This window comes from Pagrus pagrus (assembly GCF_965226575.1).
Source record: "Pagrus pagrus genome assembly, chromosome: 13".
NCBI lineage: Eukaryota > Metazoa > Chordata > Actinopteri > Spariformes > Sparidae > Pagrus > Pagrus pagrus.
In genome coordinates, this window is record NC_140197.1 from 8,992,169 (window position 1) to 9,015,928 (window position 23,760).

Sequence of the window (23,760 nt, forward strand, 5' to 3'; positions counted from 1 at the left end):
GGAACACAACGTCCTCATGAAGTAATTAGCATAGAGAGAAATTCTACTAGACTTCAGCCATTTTCAGCAAGTCCGTCTCCAACATGCGGGGGATTTGCACTGTGTAAAAATCATTGCAATGTTTGGAAATAAGAGGATCCAAAAGGGACCAAGCATGGAGCCTTGAGGAACACCACAGGTCAGTGGGACCACTGAAGAGGGAGGATCACTGATGACTGAAGAAGTTCTGTTGAAAAGTATAATTCAAACCAGTTTAATGCAGTTTCCCAAATGCCAATTCATTTTGTAATGTGACCCAATGTCCAAGGCTGAACTAAGATCGAAGATTTAACAAAATAATTGACAGAATTAGCTGTCAGCAGAGGCTTGTTGGTTACTTTAATAAAGGCCCACACGCACTGAACACTGAATTTGGTCATTAGTGATGCTGAAACTGTGATATCTCTCCCTCTCTGTGTCCCTCACGCTTTCTAACCTTATTTTTATTTTCCTTTTAGCGCTCCAAATGGGTATTGCGGCTGCAGAAAACCAGCTCTGATCACTGGGTCTTTATTTGACCCTCCTGAATGAAAACGAGGTCAGATTACGAGTGTCAAGACAGTTTGACGTGCCTCAAAGTGCTTTTGATGCGCGTTCGGCCACTTAAAACAATTAAGAAAATTATGCGTTTTTGTGATTTGGGTCAAACAACCCTTACAAGAAAAAATCTAAATATGGATCTTATGAGAAAGAGAGGATTGGGGCTTTTTTACTTGTGAAAATGCAAAGAAAAAAGAGATTAAAATGCAGAAGCAGTGTTTTCTATGTCACCAGCTGACACACTGACACAGAACTGGTCACTTGAGACCAGTGTGGTGAAGGCGAGTGTTTTACTTACCTTTTCCTGCAGGTTGTCCGCCTCCTCTTTGTGTGTTGCCTCACTCTCTTCCTGTGCTCGACGCTGAGCCGTCTCCGTCTTCAGGTACTCGATCTCCCTACAAAGCACACACACACACACACACACACACACACACACACAAACACATTAATATTTGTGTCTTTTATTCCTTCTCTCAAGCCTTTAGTGTGACGATCATTACTTACTTCTGCTGGTACTCTTTAATCAGTCTCTTGGCCTTGCTGTATTTTCTCTCGAGGGTTTGGTACTGAGCCTGGGTTTCCTTTAGGTGTTCATCTACCGCCTGAAAACACACACACATACACACAAACACAAACACTGTCAGTAAATGAAAACAACTGCACTTGGGTCATTATAAATCAACTGTGATATTAAATGATGAGGGAAATACTTCATCCATTCATGACTGATAGTTGCGTCCTTGCATTTAATGTTTCTTAATAAATTACCTTACACAGAGACTGCGCCTCCATCCAATAGCCCTCCAGTTTCTCCATCCTCTCCTTACTGTCCCGGATGTTTTGCTCCAACTGAGCACGCTCCATCCGCCAACGCAACTTATCCTGCTCCGCATGAGCCAGCTGGAGGTAAGGGGTGGGAGTGTGGCAGGAGGAGGTGGTATGTGGGAGGTAGAGCCAGCGTTAAGTCATCGTTCAGCCAGCAAAGGAAACTGATGTTATGCTAGTGTACACTCTCCACTGCAGCATAACCTGGATATTGCAGTGTATTTCATTTCTGCACGTTATGAAGAGACTGAAAGTTAAGTGGTCTCACCTTTCTCTTCAGCAGCTGGATCTCCGCCTGGGTTACTGCATGTTTGATCTGGAGCTAAAGACAGATACACATGGAGAGAGTATAACAAAAGCACACACACACAGACACACAAAAGAAATACAATCAGGTTCCACACTAAAAAAATCAAATTTACCTCCTTGAATTTGTGGGCCAGCTTCTCAGGGTCCAGCTCCACAGGAGACAACATCTCCTGGTTCTCGGCCAGGTCGAAAACCTCAATGGAGTTTGGAAACACTGGACTCATCTCCTCCTCTTCGTCCGTTGCATATTCACCTGTCTGCAAGTAATCAGAAAGAGATGAGAACACTTATTATCACATTATATCTCCTCTGCTAAATCTGTGGCAACAGTTGAAAACAGCCAGCCTCGCTCTGTCAAAACAGGGCATCAAAATCTGCCGACCAGCACGTTCAAGGCTCAGTCATTTCCGTGTTACTTTTTTTAGATTAATCTGTACGAAAACCAAAACATAAACAATAAGTTGTGGCTCTAAGGGGTTTATACCTGCTTAGAGAGCTTTAGAGGTCCTGGTAGGAGGATTTTAGCTAAGCAAGCTGTATAACCCTGTTTCCTGTCTTTCACCTAAGCTAGGCTAACCAGCTTCTGGCGTTAGCTCCACATGTACTGGATAGCATTTACCGCATTTCCTAAAATGTTCTGTTTCTTTAAAATATATCTTGCAGATCACAGTGATAGCCTGCAAACAAAGTTCAGGCTCAGATCTACTTCTTTCTCTTTTCACAAGTTGCTGTATAATTTCATTTAGCTCAGAATGTGTCACATAAAATGGTATAACTAGCCTGGAGTGGACCACATAAGTATGAAATTACTAATTAAGTGAAAGACGCATTAAGCTCCTGCTGGCGGTCGCACAGTTCAGATTCATCCTTCTGAAATCGAACGCAGCCTGCCTGTAACTGTCTTCCACTAAAAGGATTCGCAAAATCGATAACCGCCTGCTTATCATTTGTCTTCTCCTCCACTTCCATAGTACAATGTAAGTAATCGCTGACAAAAAGCATCAACTTGAACGTTGCATTGCACTTCATATATCACTCTGAGGTGTAATGACCATACTGTGTCTTTAGCTCTGGTTCAAGAGAAGCTAGCTCTCTGACTGCGTTTATAATGAGGCTACATCAAGCCAGCAGGGAGAATCCTGCTTCCATATGAAACTACTGACAAGCCACCAACCAAACTCTGCAGTATTTTCAGAGCATTTCAATATCATATACATCTACTGAGCTATTCAATTATATTTGTTACATTTTTTACATCACAACATTATGGTCTGGTGTCAGGTATGTCATTCTGGTCAAAAATAACTTTCATAAGAACTGGATATAGATAGTCTTTTGCCCTAAAACAGTCACATTCGGTCAAGAAGATATAAGAATATGCATGTGTCTGATCGTACAATATAAACTCCTTTCTATGTCTATTAAAACATCCAAATTTCCAAGGACACAATCTTGACAGCCTCAGTAAAACCGTGGCCGTGTTAATGAGGAATGATGATGACAGCCATCACTTAAATCGCACTGGACATCCTGATTTACTTATTCACTGTGCAGGAATCACAGGATGAATTTACATCCAGTCCACTGACCCCAGCCTTTTAGAAAGTAGAGTGTACGTCTGGAATAACTAAATATATTCTCAATCATTAATTGTGATTTGCTTTAACTGACACACTTGAAACAACAATAATTTAAATGGCTTATTGTGGCACTGAACTGTGTGTTACCCTCTGTGACCACTGGGTGGAGAAGCTGGACTGAGTTCGAAACTGCAGGCCACATGGTGGCACACAGACGACATTTTGTCACACACACACAAACATACGTGCACACACGCACACTTACACTGCATGGCAACACTCCTCTCTCCTGTCTTTATCTGCTCATCTCGCTCGCTTTCTCTCTCTCTCAAACCTCCTGCAGCTAACGACGCTCATAAGCTGACAAAGCAACATTAGCTGAAGATGTTCCCAGTTAATAAATGCGGCTTCAGCAAACCAGCTTGCACATTGGAGGCTCCTGGGGAGGCAGCTTGACTTATCAGATCGCTGTACTTCAATTTTAATCCTGCTGCTTTCACTCAAATTTGACAATAGGAATCTTTTTAGTCACGAGAACACAAACGTTTCCGCTTTTTTGAGACGTTCCAGAGGACAAAGCTGCTGCAGTGCGTCCTGTATGTGCACGTCGGTCTCAGCACGTACCTCTTCATCATCGTCCATGTACTGTTTGTATCTCTGCTCCATCATCTCTCTCTGCCATCTCTCCTGTTCCAGAGTCTGCTGGATCAGCTGAGCCACTTCGCTCTGCTCCCCCGGCTTCTCACGACCAATCACAAACCTGGAACGCAACCAAAATCCTTCAGTCAAGTTAACGACTTTGAAATCACACAATCGTGGATCCGAAGGATGCAAACACACACCAACTGCAAGCCGTTAAAATGGTCACGTACACAAAGTTGAAAACATTCAAATGCACTAAACATAAATCAGGAAAATCCACACCCTAAAGACTGCAAACCTGAAAATATACAGTCAAAGGCGCTCATCACAAACCTCAGAATTTTAGCTCACACCAACCAAAAACCTGAAAAATATGCAATTTATATCACAAATGTGCAAAAGATACACAGTTCCAAATCAGTTTAAATGAGGTGTGTGTGTCGGACCTGACGGTGCCGCTGGTGTTGCGGAGGACAGATGCAGCGAGGCTCTGAGTGACGCCGACGAGGCTGGTTCCATCAACCTCCACGATCAGATCATTTACCTGGATCCTGCACACACAGACAATATACTGCATGTGTGAAAATAGACAGAGACAAAGGACACAACCCACCCCCAGCTACCGCCTTTGTTCCTCCCTTACTGTACTATTGTTTCAGTGTTTTTTTCTCTGACACTTTTATAGACAAATCCAGTGGCTGATCTGTGCGATGCAGCCTTTAGCAGCGCTGCTATCACTGCTATGGTAGAGAGGAAGTAAACACACATTACAATGACAGTGAAAGCAGAGATGGACGGGTTGTTCAGTCTCTAAACACTAATCTGAAATTGGTTGTGACAGAGACTTTTGGAAAAAAATAACAATAGCGCACTGCTGCTGTTACTGCAGTGTGGAGTTAGCTGCAGTAATTAAACCTGGCAGGAATGACTTGCTTCCTATGATTTAACTCATCAGACTCTATGATTCCTTGCCTTTGTCAGTCTTTTCCTGCAAAGCCGCTCATAATGCAAACGAAATGTGAGGATTTAATAAGCATGGGGATTTGGGAAATTAAACTTGCCGTCATGGAGCAGAGGCTTGTGGCTTTTACTTTCCCTTTTTCAAAGTTTGTTGTCGGAGCAGCTGATGACAGCACGGAATAGGAAATGTGTCTGGCTGTCTGTTAAAACTGGATTAAATGATGACAGTTTAGAGTTTTGTTCCTTTAGTGTGACATGATGACTATATTGTCAACATTTAACCGGTTCTACAGGATCTGCTCAAGAGTTTTGTTGACGGGAGCACCTAAAAAGTGAAAGCCTTTAGGTACATTATGGTAATACACATAATGTTAACAGGTGAGATGTCACCACAGCTCATCTACTTCCACACAAAACTTGATTCAACTATACCTTTAACCTTGAAATGTGTATTCATCCACGACTGAAAATAGTCCCCAACAAGTGCACCGTATATTATTTTTAAGTTTTAGGAAATTTCTTTGCTACAACTGGAATTATATATTTGTGCAGGAACAGATCTGTGAGTCACTGGTAGGAACTAGTGCAACTGGTGTTTTCATGAGATTTGTTGACAGTTTATTGACAGGGAACAGATAACAAATAACAGAGTATCATGCGTGAGACACGTAAGCATAGAGGACAGGTGGACAGGTTACCTGCCGTCTCTCTGCGCAGCTCCGCCATCAGTGACCGTCTTAACAAAGATTCCCAGTTTCTCCAGACCCATATCAGCTCCTGCACCCATCCCTATGATACTGATACCTAGACCATCACTGTCTGAAACACACACACACACACACACACACACACACACACACACACACACACACAAGACATAATGTAAATATTATCGAAATACTGAGTTGCATCTTTATAAATACGATGGCTTTAATAATAGACATATATCAATTTATTATATTATATATTTATCCTTATTCAATGCTTATATGTCAGTATTACAGGTTTTACGCTGTGCTGAGAGCAGCCGTCACGGATGGTTGCTGGTTCCAATCCATTACCTCCAGAATTACTAGCTGCTAATTAGGCTAATCCGTGCTAAATTTAATCCCATAAGGGGATAATGGAGATGCTAGCAGACAGTAGCTCCACTAACAGCACTCAGCCAGATATCGTGTGCACGTGTGTGAGTGTGTGTGTGTAGTTACATAAGAGGCTTGACTGAGTGACTCTCAATGATTGTAAAGATGTGTGTCTTTTCTGTGCGTATACCTTTCTCCAGCTCGACAGGAAACAGGTCCAGCTTCTCCACTCTCTTCTCCAGCTCGTACTCGGCCGAGGCTGCCATGGGGTCAACGTCGTCGTTGCGGCGATCATAGTCTTCGTTAGAGTAGGTGGTGAAGACCTAAACACAGGGCAAAGGTCAAAGGTCAGAGAGCCTCAGTCTCTGTGTGTATGTGACGTAGCACCTGATTCACTGAACTGTCTTTCTTCTTAAAAAATATTGTGGTTACAGTGACCACGTGGGAGACATCATCATCATTACCATCATCATTATCATATAAACATCTATTCCGCACCTCAAGTTTAATCATTCAAAATGTATCATATCAAATTATCAAACAAGATAATCAGCGCTTGATATTGGACAAAATATTGATGTATCCATATATTTAAAGGTCCAGTGTATAGCATGTAGAGGTATCTAACGGTAACCAACTGAACTCCTCTCCTCACCCTCCCTTTCTAAGAATGTAGGAGAACCAATGGTGGACGCTAAAACCAAGAAAAATGCAAAAGGGCTGCTGTGGAAACATGGCGGTGCAACATGGCTCCCTCTGTAGATATAAAAGGCTCATTTAGCATCATGATATCACAACACTTCTTCGTTTCAGGCAATTACACACTAATGAAAACATCATTACGATTATTTCATATTCTATTTCTGCCAATAGATAATTCCACTTCCTACACACTGGTCCTTTGACGACGACGTTAAGAAACAGTATAAAAGTTTTTCGTGCAACCTTTTACGGACTTTTGTGTTTGTACCAGGAGCAAAATATCATGAATGTGAGTACAATGCAATTCAGTTCAACAGCACCGCAGGCAGCAGCCTCTGAAGTGATTATAAAGTTACATCAAAGCTTCTCCAAAACAGAAGCTTAATGAAGGCAGGATTAAAGCAGGGCTGTTGTATTAGACAACATTGGTTTCAGTTAATTGGACCCAGTAAACTGGCAACTGACTGTATTTAAATCCTTCTGTGTGTAGGTATGTGAGTTTATATATAAATGCAACATTTTATTTTTTTTTGGGGGGGGGGGGGGTTTAAATCATTGATTAATACCTGATTATTTGTTCATTTAAAGCAGCATTAATTGTTTTTTGAACACTTTGGGGCAGCTGATCAGTCAGTAATATTGCAACACTAGCAAACATTTCCTAATTTACACACGTGGCTGAAATTCCTTCTCTGTTTAGCTGTGGTTTTCTTTCCACCAACTCCTGACAGATGGGTACTGACATTAGGTCTGTTTTACTTTGAGAATGAATGTGTGGGTACTTTATCATACAGGATGCGTTCTCCACATTTGTACTTTCAAATCTCTTTTATCTGATGCCCTTGTAAGGACACAGTTACACACACTGATGTAGTTCCTCCCTGTGCATCATTAGCATACATGCCCTTGGGAGAAAAAGAGCCACCTGTAATTAAATGGACCACAGGAACATTCAGATGCTAACTCTCTTGCTCCGTCTATTCCAGCTACGACGCCTTTGAGGGAGTACGACTGGATTTTACAGCAGCCAGTCCGCACCAGTTCTAATTTTCATGAACCTCTAAGATAATTCACAATACATGAAACACATCGATATCACTGCCTTTCATGGGGAACAAAATTGCAAAAAAAAAAAAGGGGGTATAGCTCTCACTTTCCCCCCTCACCATATATTATCCTTACACTCTCTATCACGCCCCTCCCCCCTCTCAAAAGGTCAGTAGCATCTGTCTCCCCGGTGACCATCTCCATGATCACGTGGCTTCGTTTCCACGGCAACCGCAGGCTTGTGCCCAGCGTGAGTTTGGCACTGACACCTGACCTGCTCCACGTCTGTGCCCGTCTGGCAGATATGCTAATTTGTGTGTGCGAGACAACATACAGAGAGATGGAGCCGGAGGACATTATGTGTGGGAGGTGCCTGGTACAGTATTATGCACATTCCCCTCAAGGTAGAAGACCAACATACACACACACACACACAAGCGCGCGCGCACACACACACACACACACACACACACACTCATACACTGACACAAACAGGGTCAGAGGGCGTGATTGTTAAACTGTTTCCTGTAGTCACATTTCCTTCCTGTTGAGTAACTTTAAAGCAGTGTGTGTGCACGGAGCTTCAGAGTGTTCCCTGTACGCGTCACATCAACACACAATCTCTACTTTGCCCCAGAAATACTAATACAACACAGCAAAACATAACACACACAAATCATCTCAAAGCCTCAACATTTGACCAACATATGAGCTGATAAAATAAACACACTGCAAGGACTTTGTACTGGTTATGAATTGTCTTCTTCTATAAAGTTATTCTTCTCTATTCTTCTTTTTTTTTATGGCTGAGTGCTGTGAAAAGACAGCAGATACTTCTGTATATCCTGACTGCTCATATTATTCCATTTCTCTGCTGGCCTAGCTCCCAACCTATACCGAGCTGTTGGTTTACCATAATCATAATATTACCAGGGAATGTTTCCAACTTTAGCTTACATTACTTCTTTGCTATGCATCCTGCTAAAAGCTTTCCAAAACAAATGCATGCAAAAGCCACATCAAGATCGTTATTACAAGAGGTGAAATTGATGGATCCTACATATCCCATAATGCAATTACCGACCCTCCTGCGAATGTTTTTCAAACTCTTCACCTTCAGTTTGTAACAAAGGCTTTTGGTTAAAAATATGTAGCCACAAAGCCCAGTCTGAGATAACCCTGATGACATCACTGTGACATCATCATTGCTTTCTTCTCAGACTTGACAATGGTCCTGGAGAGCCACATCAGACATGATACCACTGTCTCACTGCCTAAGTAGCATTCAACATGCCTGCTACATTCATATTCATATTTAAAATCAAGGCAGTGCCCCTATGAATTCATGTCACCCTATGTAGATTACACCAAATTCCCCTTTAAAATCCAAGATACTGCTTAAATATTGATCATGTGTGTCTATACACTCATTTTTATAATGTGTATAGTATTTTGTACCTTCAACCGTTTACTGCACTGTAGTTTGGCACTGTGGCTCTGCTAATGGGATGCTCTGGAACAAACACTGCTTCTTGAATGACAGCCTCCACATAATCTGACCAATCACAAGCCACCTGCTACTACACTGGATCAAAGCCAAGCCACAGAGAAGTCCCGCAGGAGGCCGAGTAAGCCTTCAACACAAAGCTGTGCTGTCTCTCCACTCTAGTAGACTCTCCTTAATTCACGACGACACACTAATTGTTGGAACGTTTGGACTGAGAGTCAAAGTGTCCATTAGGACGTTATCAGGACACCTGGCACACACACTCCGGTACTCCTCTAAAGACGGGTACTTTTCTGAAAACATACCAGATATTGCCAATTACCAATAGCTGCAACGTTAAACATGCTTTAGAACGATCAAGAACAAAAACACTACATTGAATACACTCTCTGAAGCAGCCAGATAAATGATCTCATCACTCACTGCTAATCCACACTGGCTGAGTAGTGAATTAACCTGAGTCATGCCAGTCATTGGATTTCAGGCAGGTAACTGGATCAAGATTGGGGGAGGACACTACAAGATGTGGTACGACACTCGCTTCTGAACTGCATATAGAATAAATAATAATACAGGACGTTAAATAATACTTTAATTTGGAGAAATATGCTTATTTTGTTGTCTTGACAAAAGTTGCATAACAAGACCACATACTCTCTCTAAGGTGAGAATGTGGCTGGAGTTAGCAGCCAGTTAGCTTAGCTTAGCATTAAGAGTGAAAATGGGGAACAGCTAGTCAAGTGCAGGATCAGGTGCGTCCCTTCACTCCACTTTTGAAGTTTTTTTCTGGTCACATAAATACACACACCAGGTGTTGTGGTTCTGCTAAACAAAGCTCTACTATGCGATTCTTATCAATCAGCTTTCCCTACCTTTGTGAGTGTGTGTGTGTGTGTGTGTGTGTGTGTGTGTGTAGATGCATGCGTTTTCAAGGAAAACAAACACACCCTTCCACATTCCAACTGCCTTTTACAGACGTACAGAGGTAGCCTTGTATACAGCTCAACACAGACACATCCAGTGTGTGTCAGTAAAAGTGAGAGGACAACCTCGCTACTTCAACAGGTTTTTACAACCTGAGATTAATCATTACTCTTTACTATTATGCTGCGTTCATGTGCTAGTATAAAAGCACATCATCCAGAACTGCTTTCCAAAACAGTGTTGCAATCAAATGGGATTTCTGATTTAACTTGGAGGAAACTTTACAAAATGACGTGCTGCGGAGGCAGGTTGGAAACTTGCTAAGCACCGGAAGATGTCTGAACTCTCCTGGCTGACTTTCACCTGATGAAGTCACTCATGATGTCAGAACAACAATTACCAACCAGTTCTGAAATTGAATAACAACACCCAACGTGTCCGGGCAGTGAGTCTCTCGGCTGGCTTTGTTCCCGGTGGCTGAGCACCGCTCTGAACATGTAAGGGAAAGTTACTGGGTCAAATCCCAACAAAGCCGGACATAATGTGACCTTCTAATGAAGGCCTTCATTCACACCACATGCTGTCATGTAGAATCCTTTATGAACACGTCAGAACTATAGTTCATAGTCTGACACCTGAGGGACTGTTGTTAGACACTCATACATGGTGTTTAATACAGTGTTCTGAGGAAATACCAGAATAAGTACTTATTGCCTCTCCAATCCAGGTTTATTATTATTATTCATGTTCCTTCCATGCTGACGAGGTTACAAGTAGTCTAGGAAGTGGTGTGTGCGGTGGTGAAAGCAGACAGGATGCTGATACCCACACTCAGGAACGTGCTGAGTATGGTGGCTCTCGTGGTTCAAGCTGCTACCCCCTTTGGCCACTATTGGCTAACGTGCCCTTCTGAACCAGGTGAATACATAAATAACACTTTCTATATTAGGATCATCAGCAGTTCTAACTGTAATGCCAATGCTGTAATAAATAAAAATTTAAATACATTTGTTAGTATAATGTTATTAGTAGGTTATAACATCAGGAATCAGGGCTCCGTGCGTTATGTGTGTGAGGCACTGAGCTTTTAATCTATGCCGTTTGTCGTGTTTTTCTTTTGTTTTTTTCCCTCAATACCTTCGGGACATAACACTAACCCAGACTAACCTTCTGTAGTCTAGGTTATCACCTCCACTAGCCTCCGTTTCTCACTGGAATTTCAGCTAACAGATGTCTATCAAAGTGTGGCATGTAGTAAAAAAGCTCTGGAAATGAAAGGATGTCTTCCACATAAAAACGCACCTGTAAACTGACTTTTTCAGACAACTTTCTTTGTCCTGGAACATCGTGTCACTGTATTCTTAGTGTTGACTGTGGTGAGGTAAAGTTAATGAACCTTTAAAATGAGTCACAGTGGCAGTACCCTCTGAAGAGATGAGACGGATATAGAGAAAGAGCTGAGGGTGGCATCTGAAGGAAGTGCCATTGCGGAGCTTGTTTTAAAGCAGTGGGCAGCAAACAGCTGAATCATTATGACTGATACGTCTCGCATCCAAATCTTACACTTTATATCTGACACCTTTATCGTCTCATCTCTTAAAGCTGAAATCAAGCATCTTTTATAGGTTTTATATCTACATTCATCTTCTTGGTATTTGCTATGAGACGTACCTCAGGCTGTGTATGTGATAGAATATATAATTGTATATGCCGACATCAGATGGCTTGTTGACCGTACAACAGGGACCAGGAAACATCAGACTGGCACAGATGTGATGCTCTGTGTGTCTGTTTGATGATATCGAACAAAAAGATCTCCTGAACTTGAGAACAGATTTTTGCACGTCAGTAGCACAGGCTGGTTTGACATGATCTGCTAGGCGGCTAACTGTAGCTGTTACCTTAGTAGTAAACAACGCTGCCTCAGGCCACAACTCCCTTTTTAGCTGCACTGTGGCCAGAGAGGTCAGTGGTTAAACCTTTTAAAGTCCAAGAAAATGTAAAGAATTCCCTTTTGACCTGAAATTAACGTTCCTCCTCATGATTCTCTACCGCCGGCGTAAGTGGACATGACCGAGGAGGAAAAGTGATCGTCAGTCAACACCGTCAGTGTCCATTATGTTGTCTTTGTCCTGCCTAAGGACATCCAATTCTGCCTGAACAGCCTGTGTTTCAATACTGTCCTTTCTCAGTTCCTCTTCTTATCTCTTCTGTTACATGGAATATTATCATTTTACCCTCTGTGGTCTTGTGTTCAATTGACTCTTTGACGGAGGAAGTAAGCTGTTAATGTGACCGCTTCATCATGGCGCGTTGTGACATGTTTCACAATCCGCACAGCTCAACCAGCTGACTGCCTCGGCGAGGATGGAGGCGGTGGGGGGAGTACAGAAAAGTGCTTCTTTTAAATCAAGATCTATGTTCAAAGACACACACACACACACACACACACACACAGTTTGAGTTCGAGTCAGCAGGATATCCTGTGGAGAAATCAAAGAGTGAACATCCCCTACCCCCTCCCCTCCGTGTTTGTGTCTGTATCTGGTTGTGTGTGTGATGTAAAAAAAAAAAAAGGGAGGAAGTCAGTCAGTCTTTTCATTGATTTCCTTACTCTGTTCAATTCTCCTCTTTAACTTTCCGTTTTATTATTTAATTACCGGAAACCAATTATTCAGCGCGTATTAATCAAACAACTAAAGTATTTCATAGCCGGTCATCATTAAACCTGCATCAGTTGATTTGACACAGCAGCAGTGAAACAAGCCGGATATACTGCATGTCCTCAGTGGTGGAAAGTAACTAAGTACATTTACTCAAACACTATACTTACTGTACAAGTTTAAGGTCCTTGTACTTGACTATATTACTACTATTAAAACTACTGCTACTACTTTCTTTGATTTCAGTGGAAAATATCCTCCCTTTTATTTCACTCCATTCACTTGACAGTTTTTGTTCCTAGCTACTTGATTTGCAATAGTCCCACCTTTACCAGATGCAACATTAAAGTGATCTACATTGAGTAAAAGTAATCTTTGTCTTGGTGTTGTACCACCAGACTACAGAGCAGCTTCCTTCTTCAGGCTGTGAGACTCTTCAGTTCTTTCTCAGCACAGAACAGAAAGCGATAACTGACATGCCTCATAATGCTTTTGGTGCGTACTCGGCCATTCAAAATAAATACTTCAAAAGTGTGTTCGGCCCTTTAAAACTATAACAACTATGAGGAAATAGCCAATCCTCTCTTTTACTCTCACACAGAGGCGTCAGTATTAAACTGAGACTGTTTCCTTGTATGTTTACGTAATATTTTGAATGCAGGACCATGACCCAAGAGTGTTTATACACTGTAGTATTGCTACTTTTACTAAAATAAAGGATCTAACTGCCTCCTCCACCACTGCATAACATCACCTTAAAGAAACGCATTTCAATCAGTAAGCTTTTTACACTTCCAACAGACATGTTGAAAATGGGGAAACATGAGCATTTTTAAATGACAAATGAAAGTCAGCTGCATGCTCGACTACGTTCACAAGCTGGTTGCCGTTTTGTTGCTCGGCAGGAAATACACAGTGATTCTTTAAAGCTTTCTTGCTGATAACAGCTGCCTGTTGGGTTTGATGAGAGCTTTTGAAAACAGAAAAGCTGCGGGCCAAAAAACCAAAACAAGCTGAGCGGAAAGGTGCTAACAGACCTGAGGTGCACTGCAGAAAAGGGTGATATATTTCATATACTGGGTTTGTTACTCGGAGAGTCCCTTTCACATCACACAGACATTTCATATACTTACAATACAAAAACATGAACTTTTATGATTTAAAGAGAATATTACTGCCGTCTAGTTTAAATGAAGTGGCACCTGAGTGGAAACCACCATGACTGAATGTGGAAGCCAAACAGGAAGTGCCTCAAGGAGTTCCTCTTATGGGAGCTCCAATAAAACTGACAGCATTCATCTGACAAAGACTCACTCACCTTGATTGGCCCTGTACTGAACTGAATCTTCCTATTGGGCGGCACAGGCTCCTCTTCCTCAGGTAGGCCCGTGATCTCGTGGCAGCTGGTCTCCGGCTGATATGGCTCCTCATCTTCCTCATCCTCCTCATCATCTAGCTGGCTGCCCCCAGAGTCCTCCTCCCCAAGCCCGCTGTACGCACTGATATCCACCAGATCACCCTCTGAGTAATCATCCTTCCTCGAGCCATCCTCATCATTCTCCTCCTCCTCATCCTCACCTCTCCTCTCATCAGAGTCCGCCTCCTTCTCCTCTGAGGAGGGAGAGGAACTTGAAGGCTCTTTTTCTCCGTTTTCAAGTGAAGCATGAACCTCGGCTTGGACCAGCCTGGCTCCGGCCTCTGCGGAGCCGTCCTGCTCATCAGCTTGCGGCCCTCGCTCTGGGGCCGCCGTACTTGAGCCCCTGGCTTCGGTCGCTGTTGACTGGGCTGCCAACTCCGATTTGATCTCCGAAGAGGAAGAGGAGGAAGTGACAGTCACTGAGGACGATGAGGAGTTGGAGAGCTGGTCTCCTGACTGTCCAAACTCGTCCTTCTCGTCACTCGCAATCGCTCCTCCCTCGCTCCTCTGTAGAGAGCCCGTCCCCTCTGGTAGCTCTGTTGCCTGGGTGCTCTCAACTCCTGCTGCCGCCTCCTCGCGGTTCTCCTTACCTGGAGGTAACACCTTTGCCTGTGAGAAGGAGGTAAAAAAGATCGTCTTATCATGCCATTTTCTTCAACCAGCTTCCTTTACTTCTACTGTAGTTTGTAGTTGTTTTTTTTTTTAAGTTAAGCAAATTCCTCCTACCTTCCTTCCGCCAGATTCCGCTCTGGCTGGTGGTTTTGGTTTTGGTGCTAGGGCAGGACCTGGCCGACGTGGGGGGAGGTAGAGATTGTTTTGCGGTGGGGTCTTCTCGAACACGGCACTGAGCTGGCTGACGGTGGGGCTGACGGCGTCATGGGGTCCAACTGAAGCAGCGGCAGTGGGAGCAGTGGGAGCAGTGGGAGGGGGAGCAGGAGCAGGGGCGGGGGGGTCATCCAGCCGGTCCAAAGCCTCAGTGGAGCCGTTAAAGCGAGCCACAACATCTAGACGGCTGTCCTGGAAGCCTGACGCCCGCTCCTTCTTTAACAAGATCCGGTTGGTGGCAGCTTGCTTCTCCTGGAGGAGACAACAGTCAGTCAGAGAGATGGTATCGAATTGAAAACAGACACACAAGTAATTCAAACAAAGAGGCTTCTGACCTGCAGAGTCCGTTGTTCGAAGATCCTCCTGGTCTCCTGGAGCTTGGAATATCCCCCAGAGGAGCCCCCACCCTCTCCACCTGGTTTAGAGTCAAAACGGTTGACCCTTTCTGAGACTGTGGCCCCGAGTTTAAGCAGGGCGCTGTGGTCCACGTTCTCATTGAGGCTGGAAGCCCTCGGCAGGGACAGTTTCACAGCCTGATCTTTACCTGCCAAGGACAGGAGACTTGATTGGAAACAGCACAGAGGTAAAGAGAGAGGTTCGTTTAAGACAAAAATTTTGCTTGATTTACTGAGAAAACAGCAAAGGTTCATTAATTATTACCAAAAGAAAACTGGACTTCAGCGAGTATTATCTGTTGTCCATTCATTGCACAGTTAATGGAACTCATTAGTCTTAACTCAGAGTCTTAACTACAAACATGACTATGTGCTAAAAGGCTGAGGCTAAAGCTAATGACTCCCAGCCAAAAAGTTAGCATCCTCACCAGTTGTTAGAACACATGAAAGTAAGAAAACAACATTGTTCTTGTGTTACAGAGGATGTGGACTAACCAGTTTGGGAATCATAATTCTTGGGTATTATCTCAGGTGACGCATAACCTAACAACCCAACAAAGTAATGTACTTGGCTAACAATATGCTAACTCTTAGCCTGGAAGTGGACATAAAGAAGGTAGTAATGGCATGTGATGGATCCAAAGTAGAAAGGCATCCTTATAGTTGCATAACTATTTGGACAATTTCATTGGACAATTGCTGTCTGGGGGAGGGGCTTAGTTGGTCAGTTCACAGCATGGCTCCACCCACCTTCCACTTGTCCAATTAAGCACCTGTGTGGGTGTGCAGGGCCTTTAAAAGCCTGGACTCAGGAAACACTAGCAAGGTTCAAGTGGAATATTAGGAGACATAATATGTTTCTGAAGAAGAAGAAGAAGAAGAAGATCTAACTATGCATTTGAATTACCAATCATTTTAGCTCCGTCCTCCTCATCACCAGGAGACTGCATCTGCATGAACATGTTCTTGATGCGGTGAACATTTGATCCGTATTTCCGGCCCCTCCCAGTTGGGCGGGGCAGAGGAGCGGGCTTCGAGGCAGGCTCAGCGCCTCCGTTGGCGGCATTGTTGAGGTGATCAGTGGCCTTCTTGAGGGCCGCCAGCCCCGCCTGGTAGGCGTTGCGGTGGGGCGAGGGACTCCGCAAGTTCGAGTTCCCGCTTCCCCCACTGCTGCCTCCGGAGGACCCGTTGCCCCCCGTGGCCGACGGGGGCTCAGTCTTCATCATGTTTGGTAAGTCAGATGCCCCCGGGTGAACAGCAGGTTAGCAGAGTTGAGGACAGCAGCATCCCGGAGCTGTTTGACATTTACCTCCTGAATCACACACAGAAAGAGACAGACGGATCAATTGTTTATATTTGTGATGATTCATTTTCTATTATGTCGATCAATGGACCCAGGGTGATTCACTATAACCCCAAGCATGGCCTTCAAAGTTATCCCTTAGTCTGACATACAACCAGCAACCGCAAAGTATTTCATTTCAACTGATAGATAAACATATATTTGAGTTTTTATAAACCTGGAAACAGCAGATTGATTAATTGAACAGAACATTTATTGGATCCAGCTTTTTTTCTTTGCTTTTCTCTGTTTTTATATTGATCTGGGTTTTTGACTGTTGGTTGGACATAGCAAGAAAACAGAAGACGTCACCTGCATCACTGGGAATTAGTAATATCCATTTTCACTATTTTATGATTAAATAACTAATTCACAATCCTATAAATATTTGTCTGAACACTTGATCATGAAATTACTGGTTAGTTTGCTAGTAGAGAAGAGTTATTTCATGTCAGAGGTCACAGTGACACAAGCTGGAGCTTGAAACAACTACTCTAACTAACTTGTTCAAACCAGTGATGTTTTTCTCCACAGACTGAAACTTCTGCGCTCCGTTCTGAACAAAGTGCTGCAGCGAAATTAACCATGCAGCTTATTAACGCATGAAATTATTATTATTAATAATTATTCATTTCACTTCTTGGATTACGGCTGATTAATCGTTTTTGAAAGTAAAAAGGAAAAAGTCCCAAACCCAAAGATATTGAGTTTTCAATCACACAGAAGAGAAAGAGAAAAGAGAAAAGCAGCAAATCCATTTAAGAAGCTGGATCCGGTGAATATTTGACATTTTTGAGCGAGTAATTTTTAGGCCACTTATGCCTTTATCTTATTTAGAAGGTTGACAGTAGAGAGCTGTGTTTCACGGTCAGTGCCTCGAGCCCGTGGGCCACCAGGGTGTCTTACATAAAAGCTCCATCAAAAGATGATGTCATCAGAGTTATCTTAGATTTGGCTGGAAACAAAATGAGTTGCTTCATAAGAAATGTAGGATCCAGTGTCGTTGGACTAAGAATCTGCTTTTATCTGTTTCTGCTGTGTAAGTTTTGATCTTATACGTTTTTCATCCATAAAGTAAAACAATTCACAAACTTCAGCTTCTCAAATGTCTATATTTGCTGATTTTCTTAGTCTAAGTACTGTGGGTGGATAAGAAAAGGGTGAAAAGGAAATTCTGATGGCCATTGTTTACTATTTTCTGCCATTTTATATTGATTCATTAAACTGTCACAATAATCTAAAAGAGAGAAAAAAATGTATAGCTGAAAATGACCAAACATAAACATAAACACCCCATCAAACCGCAAAACAACTGCTTCACTGTGTATTTCATAACACCCACATGGAGCTCCAGGAGCCGTCAAATTAATCCAATTAGGATGGTGACGCACTGTGACCTCACGTGTCGCGGTGTGTCTTTATGTTGCTGCTCCGAATGCCAAATTTACTTTGTGACAAAGTCAGTGTATGTACACAGAACACTCCCATGGTCCCCCAGATATCCCACTGTTTGCCCATGATCACAATCTAATTTACTGGCTGATTGCATCTGCAGTTTGTGCTGTCACATCCGCGCTGCAGAAACGTCTGATTTCATCAGGCTCGACAACAGCAGCCACAAGTTCCAGCTTGTGAAGCACACACAATTATCACAATGGTGAAAGTGAAATATAGAAATGTATAGGCCTATGAGGCATAGCGACTTAATTCATTAAAGGAATAGTTCAACATTTTGGGATATTCATTTCCTTAAGTTGGATAAGAAGATCGATGTGGTACTGTACATACAAAGCTACAGCCAACAACCACTGAGCTAGCCTGGCTCTGTTCAAAGGTACAACTCTATTAGCATCTCTATCTCACGTATTAGTACTTAGTATATCTATTTTGTTTATTCCGTGCCAAAACCAAAATGTGTGTGTTGTGTGCCAGGATATGTTTTGTCTGGGAGCCGTCACTCCAGGAAATATAATGAATGGACTTCAGAGCTCGCTGGTCGTTTCCTTGTTTACAATCTCTGTACTAGCTAGGCTACATATTTAGCATACAGACAGGTGAGTGGTATCAAGCTGTTCATCTACCTCTCAGCAAGTAAACAACTAAAGAGATTTCCTATAATGTTTAAGTATTCCTATAATGGAGTGAGACTTGAAGTAACTTAAAGGGGCTCTGTGTAACAGTTTGTAGTGATTGACTTGTATTGGTCACCTTTTTATTGGTCATATGTGAGCAGATTGTAATGTGACGTGAAAAATGAGACCTTCGCCGTCTGTGTTAGTTGCCTATATGAGCCTGTGGTCGATAAATTGTTTAATGCTGCCGGACTGTGGATTTCTTTGTCGACGACTTAGGTCAGATTTTTCAAAACCGTCCAAAGGATGCAACTTTGATGAATCACACTGCTAACAGAGAGCAACAGTAGCTAACATTAGAGAAGAGAGTCTTCTAATATAATATAACAACCAGCTCCCATCACAAAAGAGAAGCTCTACAACAATGGTGATGTTAACATGGCTAACTTGTTAACAGTAATGAGTGTTTAACAATTCTTTGGTCTGAAATAACCATACAGTTTATGTGATTACCAAAAAATAGGATTTAAGAAGTGATAGCCAACAAAGCCAGACAAAAACACTCAAGAAAGTCACTTAATGAGACTTCAGCCCCGCGTCCAACAGCGGATCTCCACAGCAACGAGGGTTATTAGTGAAACAAGGAGCTGGCTGTTTACCACTTTAAAAGGTTGAAAGACAAATAAATTGATTTTTCAACTCAAAGGATTACTTAATCAAATGTGGACTGAGCCAGAGACACGTCTCATTTTGTCCAGCAGACTCAGACTGTGGGATTTGTGTGAAAATTCACAGCTGAGGTGTGATACTGACTGTTTAAGTTACATTGTCACCATGAGACAACATGTACTGTTTGATTGAAACGCTCCTCGAGACAAAACAAACACTATGTGAGGTGAATCTGACAGCATACAGCCTTGTAATTTGTTTCGTTGGGACTAAACATGCCAAATACTGCAGTCAAATTTTCCACCATGGTCTCTAGACCAAAGAGACCCCAAATGAGGGAGCCCCGCAACAGCTTTGTGTGATGTCATCATTAATTGATGGTGTGTTTAGTTGGTTCTCATCAAGTCATTAAGAGTTTTGCCCTTCAAACAACCTGGCACACGACAGTAAAGGTTTCCTAAAGCTTCTGAGATCTGTGGTTATGTCGAGGGAAAGTCACCGCATCTGTGGTGATAATCCAGCGCAGCGCTGACAAACATGACAAGGTCTAGGGCCCCGGGGTGCGACGGTTATGGTCGCACATGCACCCTAAAATCTGTCAAGCGTGCCTGAAATCTAACAGTTTATTTCTTAAACAACTGAGGTTATCGTGATTTCCTGTGAGAGGGCTGTGATTTAAATGAAGAAAAACATTTTCACCTTGTATTCTTGTTGATAATCATTTACATAATGTGACATGGAATGAAAATTCTAATTTATTATTGGATGCACCTGAATTATTTGTTGGCGCACTTAAATGAAAAAGTTAGGTACACCAACTAAAGGTTATTTTCATTATTGATTGATTTGGCAATTACTTTTTTCAAATAATTGATAAATCACTGGTCTATAAAAGATGAACCAGCCTAAAGCCATGCTCACAGCTCTTTGGGGTTGTACTACTTAACGCTAACATCAGCATTCTAACATGCACACAATGACAATGCTAAAGTGCAGATACTTCCTAAGAACTACTCTGAGGTTTGTGTTGACATGCAGCCCAGCTGGCAGAGTAAAATGTTGGCATTTAATCACTGATACATTCACATCATTTATCATTCATATTACATGCTTATGGCCTGACTTTCAAATTGGGAGATGGAGGGTTATGGTGTAGTTAAGCGTGACACCACAGGTTATTTTTAAGGAAAACCTTGGAACATCTCCAGCCATGTTTGTGTCAACCAAAGCCAAACCAACCGAAGGTATTTTAAGGCGAAACGTGATCTTTGAACCCAAAGAGACGTAATATGCAACGTAAAGAAATGTAAAGTTTGAACATATCCGTGATTGGCGACTGGGTTCTGTCACACAAATCTCCACTCATTGATCGCAGTGGCTACTACGAACACTGTGCATCAATATGCTACAACATGCAACTGAACTGAAAGAGGATGAAACATGTTGGATCATGTTGCTGTTTGTGTGGCAGCTCACATCCTTTCCCATGGCAACGCTAACAAACTGACTGCTCATGATTGGATGTCATGTTGTTACAGAATGAAACTCTTTATTGAGGCAAAACTGAAGTGGATGGAAAGAACATTTATGTTCCTGCCTCGCCTCACACTGACTCCAGATGGCAGAGCTGACCACGATGGGACCAACACACACACACACACACACACACACACACTTAGACACAGACACACAGAAACAGTGACCACAGTACGTCTTGTGACACTGTCTTGCCAAATAGTAGAATCTCACAGACTGATCATGTGAACTTAAGTGAGCAAATCCAATGTAAAGCAAATAACCTTTACAGGCGCCTCTAGCTGCATGCACACACACACACACACACACACACACACACACACATCCACACCGCTAATACTGCTCCTGGCCTTTTTCCTGTTATTGTTACGACGAATCTGGTGGCTCCTGGTCTGACTGATAAACACACGGCTGACACACACAAACCTGAAATGAACGACACAGACAAAATCTGATTTTGGGCTCCAGACCATCCATCTCTTCTTCAGAAAACAGCATCTGCCCAGATTTCGTTTTACACTCCCCCGTCCTTCCAAGAACAACATCTGTCCGCTGACTACCCCTAATCCTCTGCGGTTTGGGGTCCTTTGCATTTCCTGTCACTCGATCTGGGCTCTCACGCCTAACTGCACTGTGATTGTCCTGTTTGAGGATGGGGACATGTTCAAGCATCTTGGTGCCATTATTCTGTGAGTGACATCACCCTCATCTGGCAAAACAAAAACAAGCGGATGCAGTGCAGATTTCAAGGATAATGGCAGTTTATTTCAACTTGGGTTTCACATACACTAATCTCGTTCATCTTTACATTAAGTGAACATGTGCATAAACAAACACTTGATTCATGTACGTTGAGCACCCAGCCGTGAACATCCCTGTCACTGATTTGCCTCAGTTCCTCTGATCCGCCTCCGTCATTATAATCACTTCTGTCCAAACCGACTTCTCTATCTTTCAACTAGATTCCAATGTATTGTGTTTACTCAGAGCTGCCGTCCTCCTCCCACCGATGTAACACTCACGCTGTCTCAGTCACGTCGATATAATCTAAAATAAAACCCTCACGGCTCAGCTACTGCCTGCCTGCACCAATGATGCTCAGCATATGGAGGTAAATGACTATTGACTTGTGAATTCTCCCCCTGGGGTTAAGTAAAGCATCAATCTATCTACTTATAACCTATTGATGGATGACCATGAACAGCCCCTCCCTTCACTTAATAACAGGCTACACACACACAAACAGCACAGCCTGTGTTTTCCTAAATGACATGTGTGAAGTGTTTGGGTGGTTAGTACGGCAAAAATGACCTTGTGTCATTCTATACTGTAACACTGAGGACTGGAGCTGTGTGTAACCAGTCACATCTGTCACTATGTGTGTGTGTGTGTGTGTGTGTGTGTGTGTGTGTGTGTGTGTGTGTGTGCGTGTGTGTGTGTGTGTGTTCAATATGGTCAACACAGACACAGACACTGCAGCCACTGCTGTGTGCCTCTGCACTGGGATGGTAATATGCAGCCCGTTCAGACATGAGTAATAAGTCCTTAAGTCTCCATGCCTGCACAGCATCTCTGTATCTCTGCGTGTCTATGTGCGTCACGCACAGCGTTCAACAGAAGGCACATTATGGCAACTACAATGCCTCCATCTATTCACACCACAATCCCTGCATCTGTAGAGGAGACTCCGGCCTGGCCTTGTGCAACGGTTCAATCTGGCAGACACACTGCGTGCTCCTGCTGTTGCTGCTGGCTAGAGAGAGGCTTTGTTGGCATACCCGACATATGCTGCTAGCTCCGGACTCCCATCCAAAAAACGGAGTCTTTATCGAGGCGGTGCCGTTGGAGCGCAGATGAATCCGACCAAAGTGAGATCTGACTGTTCCTGACACAGCGGGTGCCACTTGTTAATTCGGCGTGCGTGTAATACACAGAGCCGCGTTTACTACAGAGAAAAGGTCAACTATTATCTGTGGTGAGCGCGTTCTCCTCCTCCGTCAAAATACACCTTAGCGGAGGGCGACGCGCACCGTGCTCGCACTTTAAAATCGGATTTTAATTGAAATCATACAGAATATGATGAATCACTCATACGCCGAAATCGTCAGAAGACCTCGGGGCGTCCAGAGACACCTTGGTTGACATCCGTAGACGTGTTGACAACAGCATTTAAGCACGCGAACGTATAAACGGCGAGATTTGTAAAGGAGTTCGGCGCGACGTTCTTTCTGGAGAGGAGAAAACGCGACTCGGGCATTCCGGATGTGTTTTTGTTGCCTGATTATCCCCACTCGTTAGACATACAGACCCCGGCAGTGAACTGCTACAGTTGTGTCTGTGCTATAACGTGTCACCGGCCGGTTACAGACCCAGAGGCAGACGGACGGCAGGCCCTGCTGGGTGTCTGTCTGCTGCGCTGCGTCGCTTCCTTCCTGCAGCCTCTCGTCTTTCACAGACACATTTTGAACGCGGGTTAAATCGTATTTTCACAGAGACCATCCGAGACTCAGTGCGCCCCCAGTAAACCGTACCTTGTATTCCAGTGTGTCGGAAACAGCCCGGTGCCCGTTAGGAGCCGTGGTGGAGACAGTCCATTGTCCTGCTGCTGCTGCTGATTCCTCCTGCGAGCAAACAGACTGAGTGCCTGCCTGCCCTCTGCTCCTCCCTCTCCTCCTCCTCCTCCT

General features: G+C 43.3%; 1 protein-coding gene across 1 annotated transcript in view; it reads right to left on the reverse strand.

Moving 5' to 3' along the window:
• LOC311267465 (neurabin-2-like) overlaps window positions 1–23,717 on the reverse strand; it is a 30,427-nt gene extending 6,710 nt beyond the window's left edge. Inside the window, exons 1-14 of the mRNA XM_084370546.1 lie at window positions 23,608–23,717; window positions 16,365–16,769; window positions 15,398–15,606; window positions 14,964–15,314; window positions 14,139–14,846; window positions 6,168–6,300; window positions 5,594–5,714; window positions 4,382–4,486; window positions 3,918–4,053; window positions 1,827–1,970; window positions 1,673–1,726; window positions 1,348–1,479; window positions 1,084–1,181; window positions 878–974 (exon numbers count right to left, since the gene is read on the reverse strand). Of these exons, the coding sequence (XP_084226672.1) occupies window positions 878–974; window positions 1,084–1,181; window positions 1,348–1,479; window positions 1,673–1,726; window positions 1,827–1,970; window positions 3,918–4,053; window positions 4,382–4,486; window positions 5,594–5,714; window positions 6,168–6,300; window positions 14,139–14,846; window positions 14,964–15,314; window positions 15,398–15,606; window positions 16,365–16,683 (2,607 nt within the window). The 5' untranslated portion in view covers window positions 16,684–16,769; window positions 23,608–23,717. The remainder of the gene's footprint in view (window positions 1–877; window positions 975–1,083; window positions 1,182–1,347; window positions 1,480–1,672; window positions 1,727–1,826; window positions 1,971–3,917; window positions 4,054–4,381; window positions 4,487–5,593; window positions 5,715–6,167; window positions 6,301–14,138; window positions 14,847–14,963; window positions 15,315–15,397; window positions 15,607–16,364; window positions 16,770–23,607) is intronic.
• Between the last annotated feature and the right edge of the window lie 43 nt (window positions 23,718–23,760).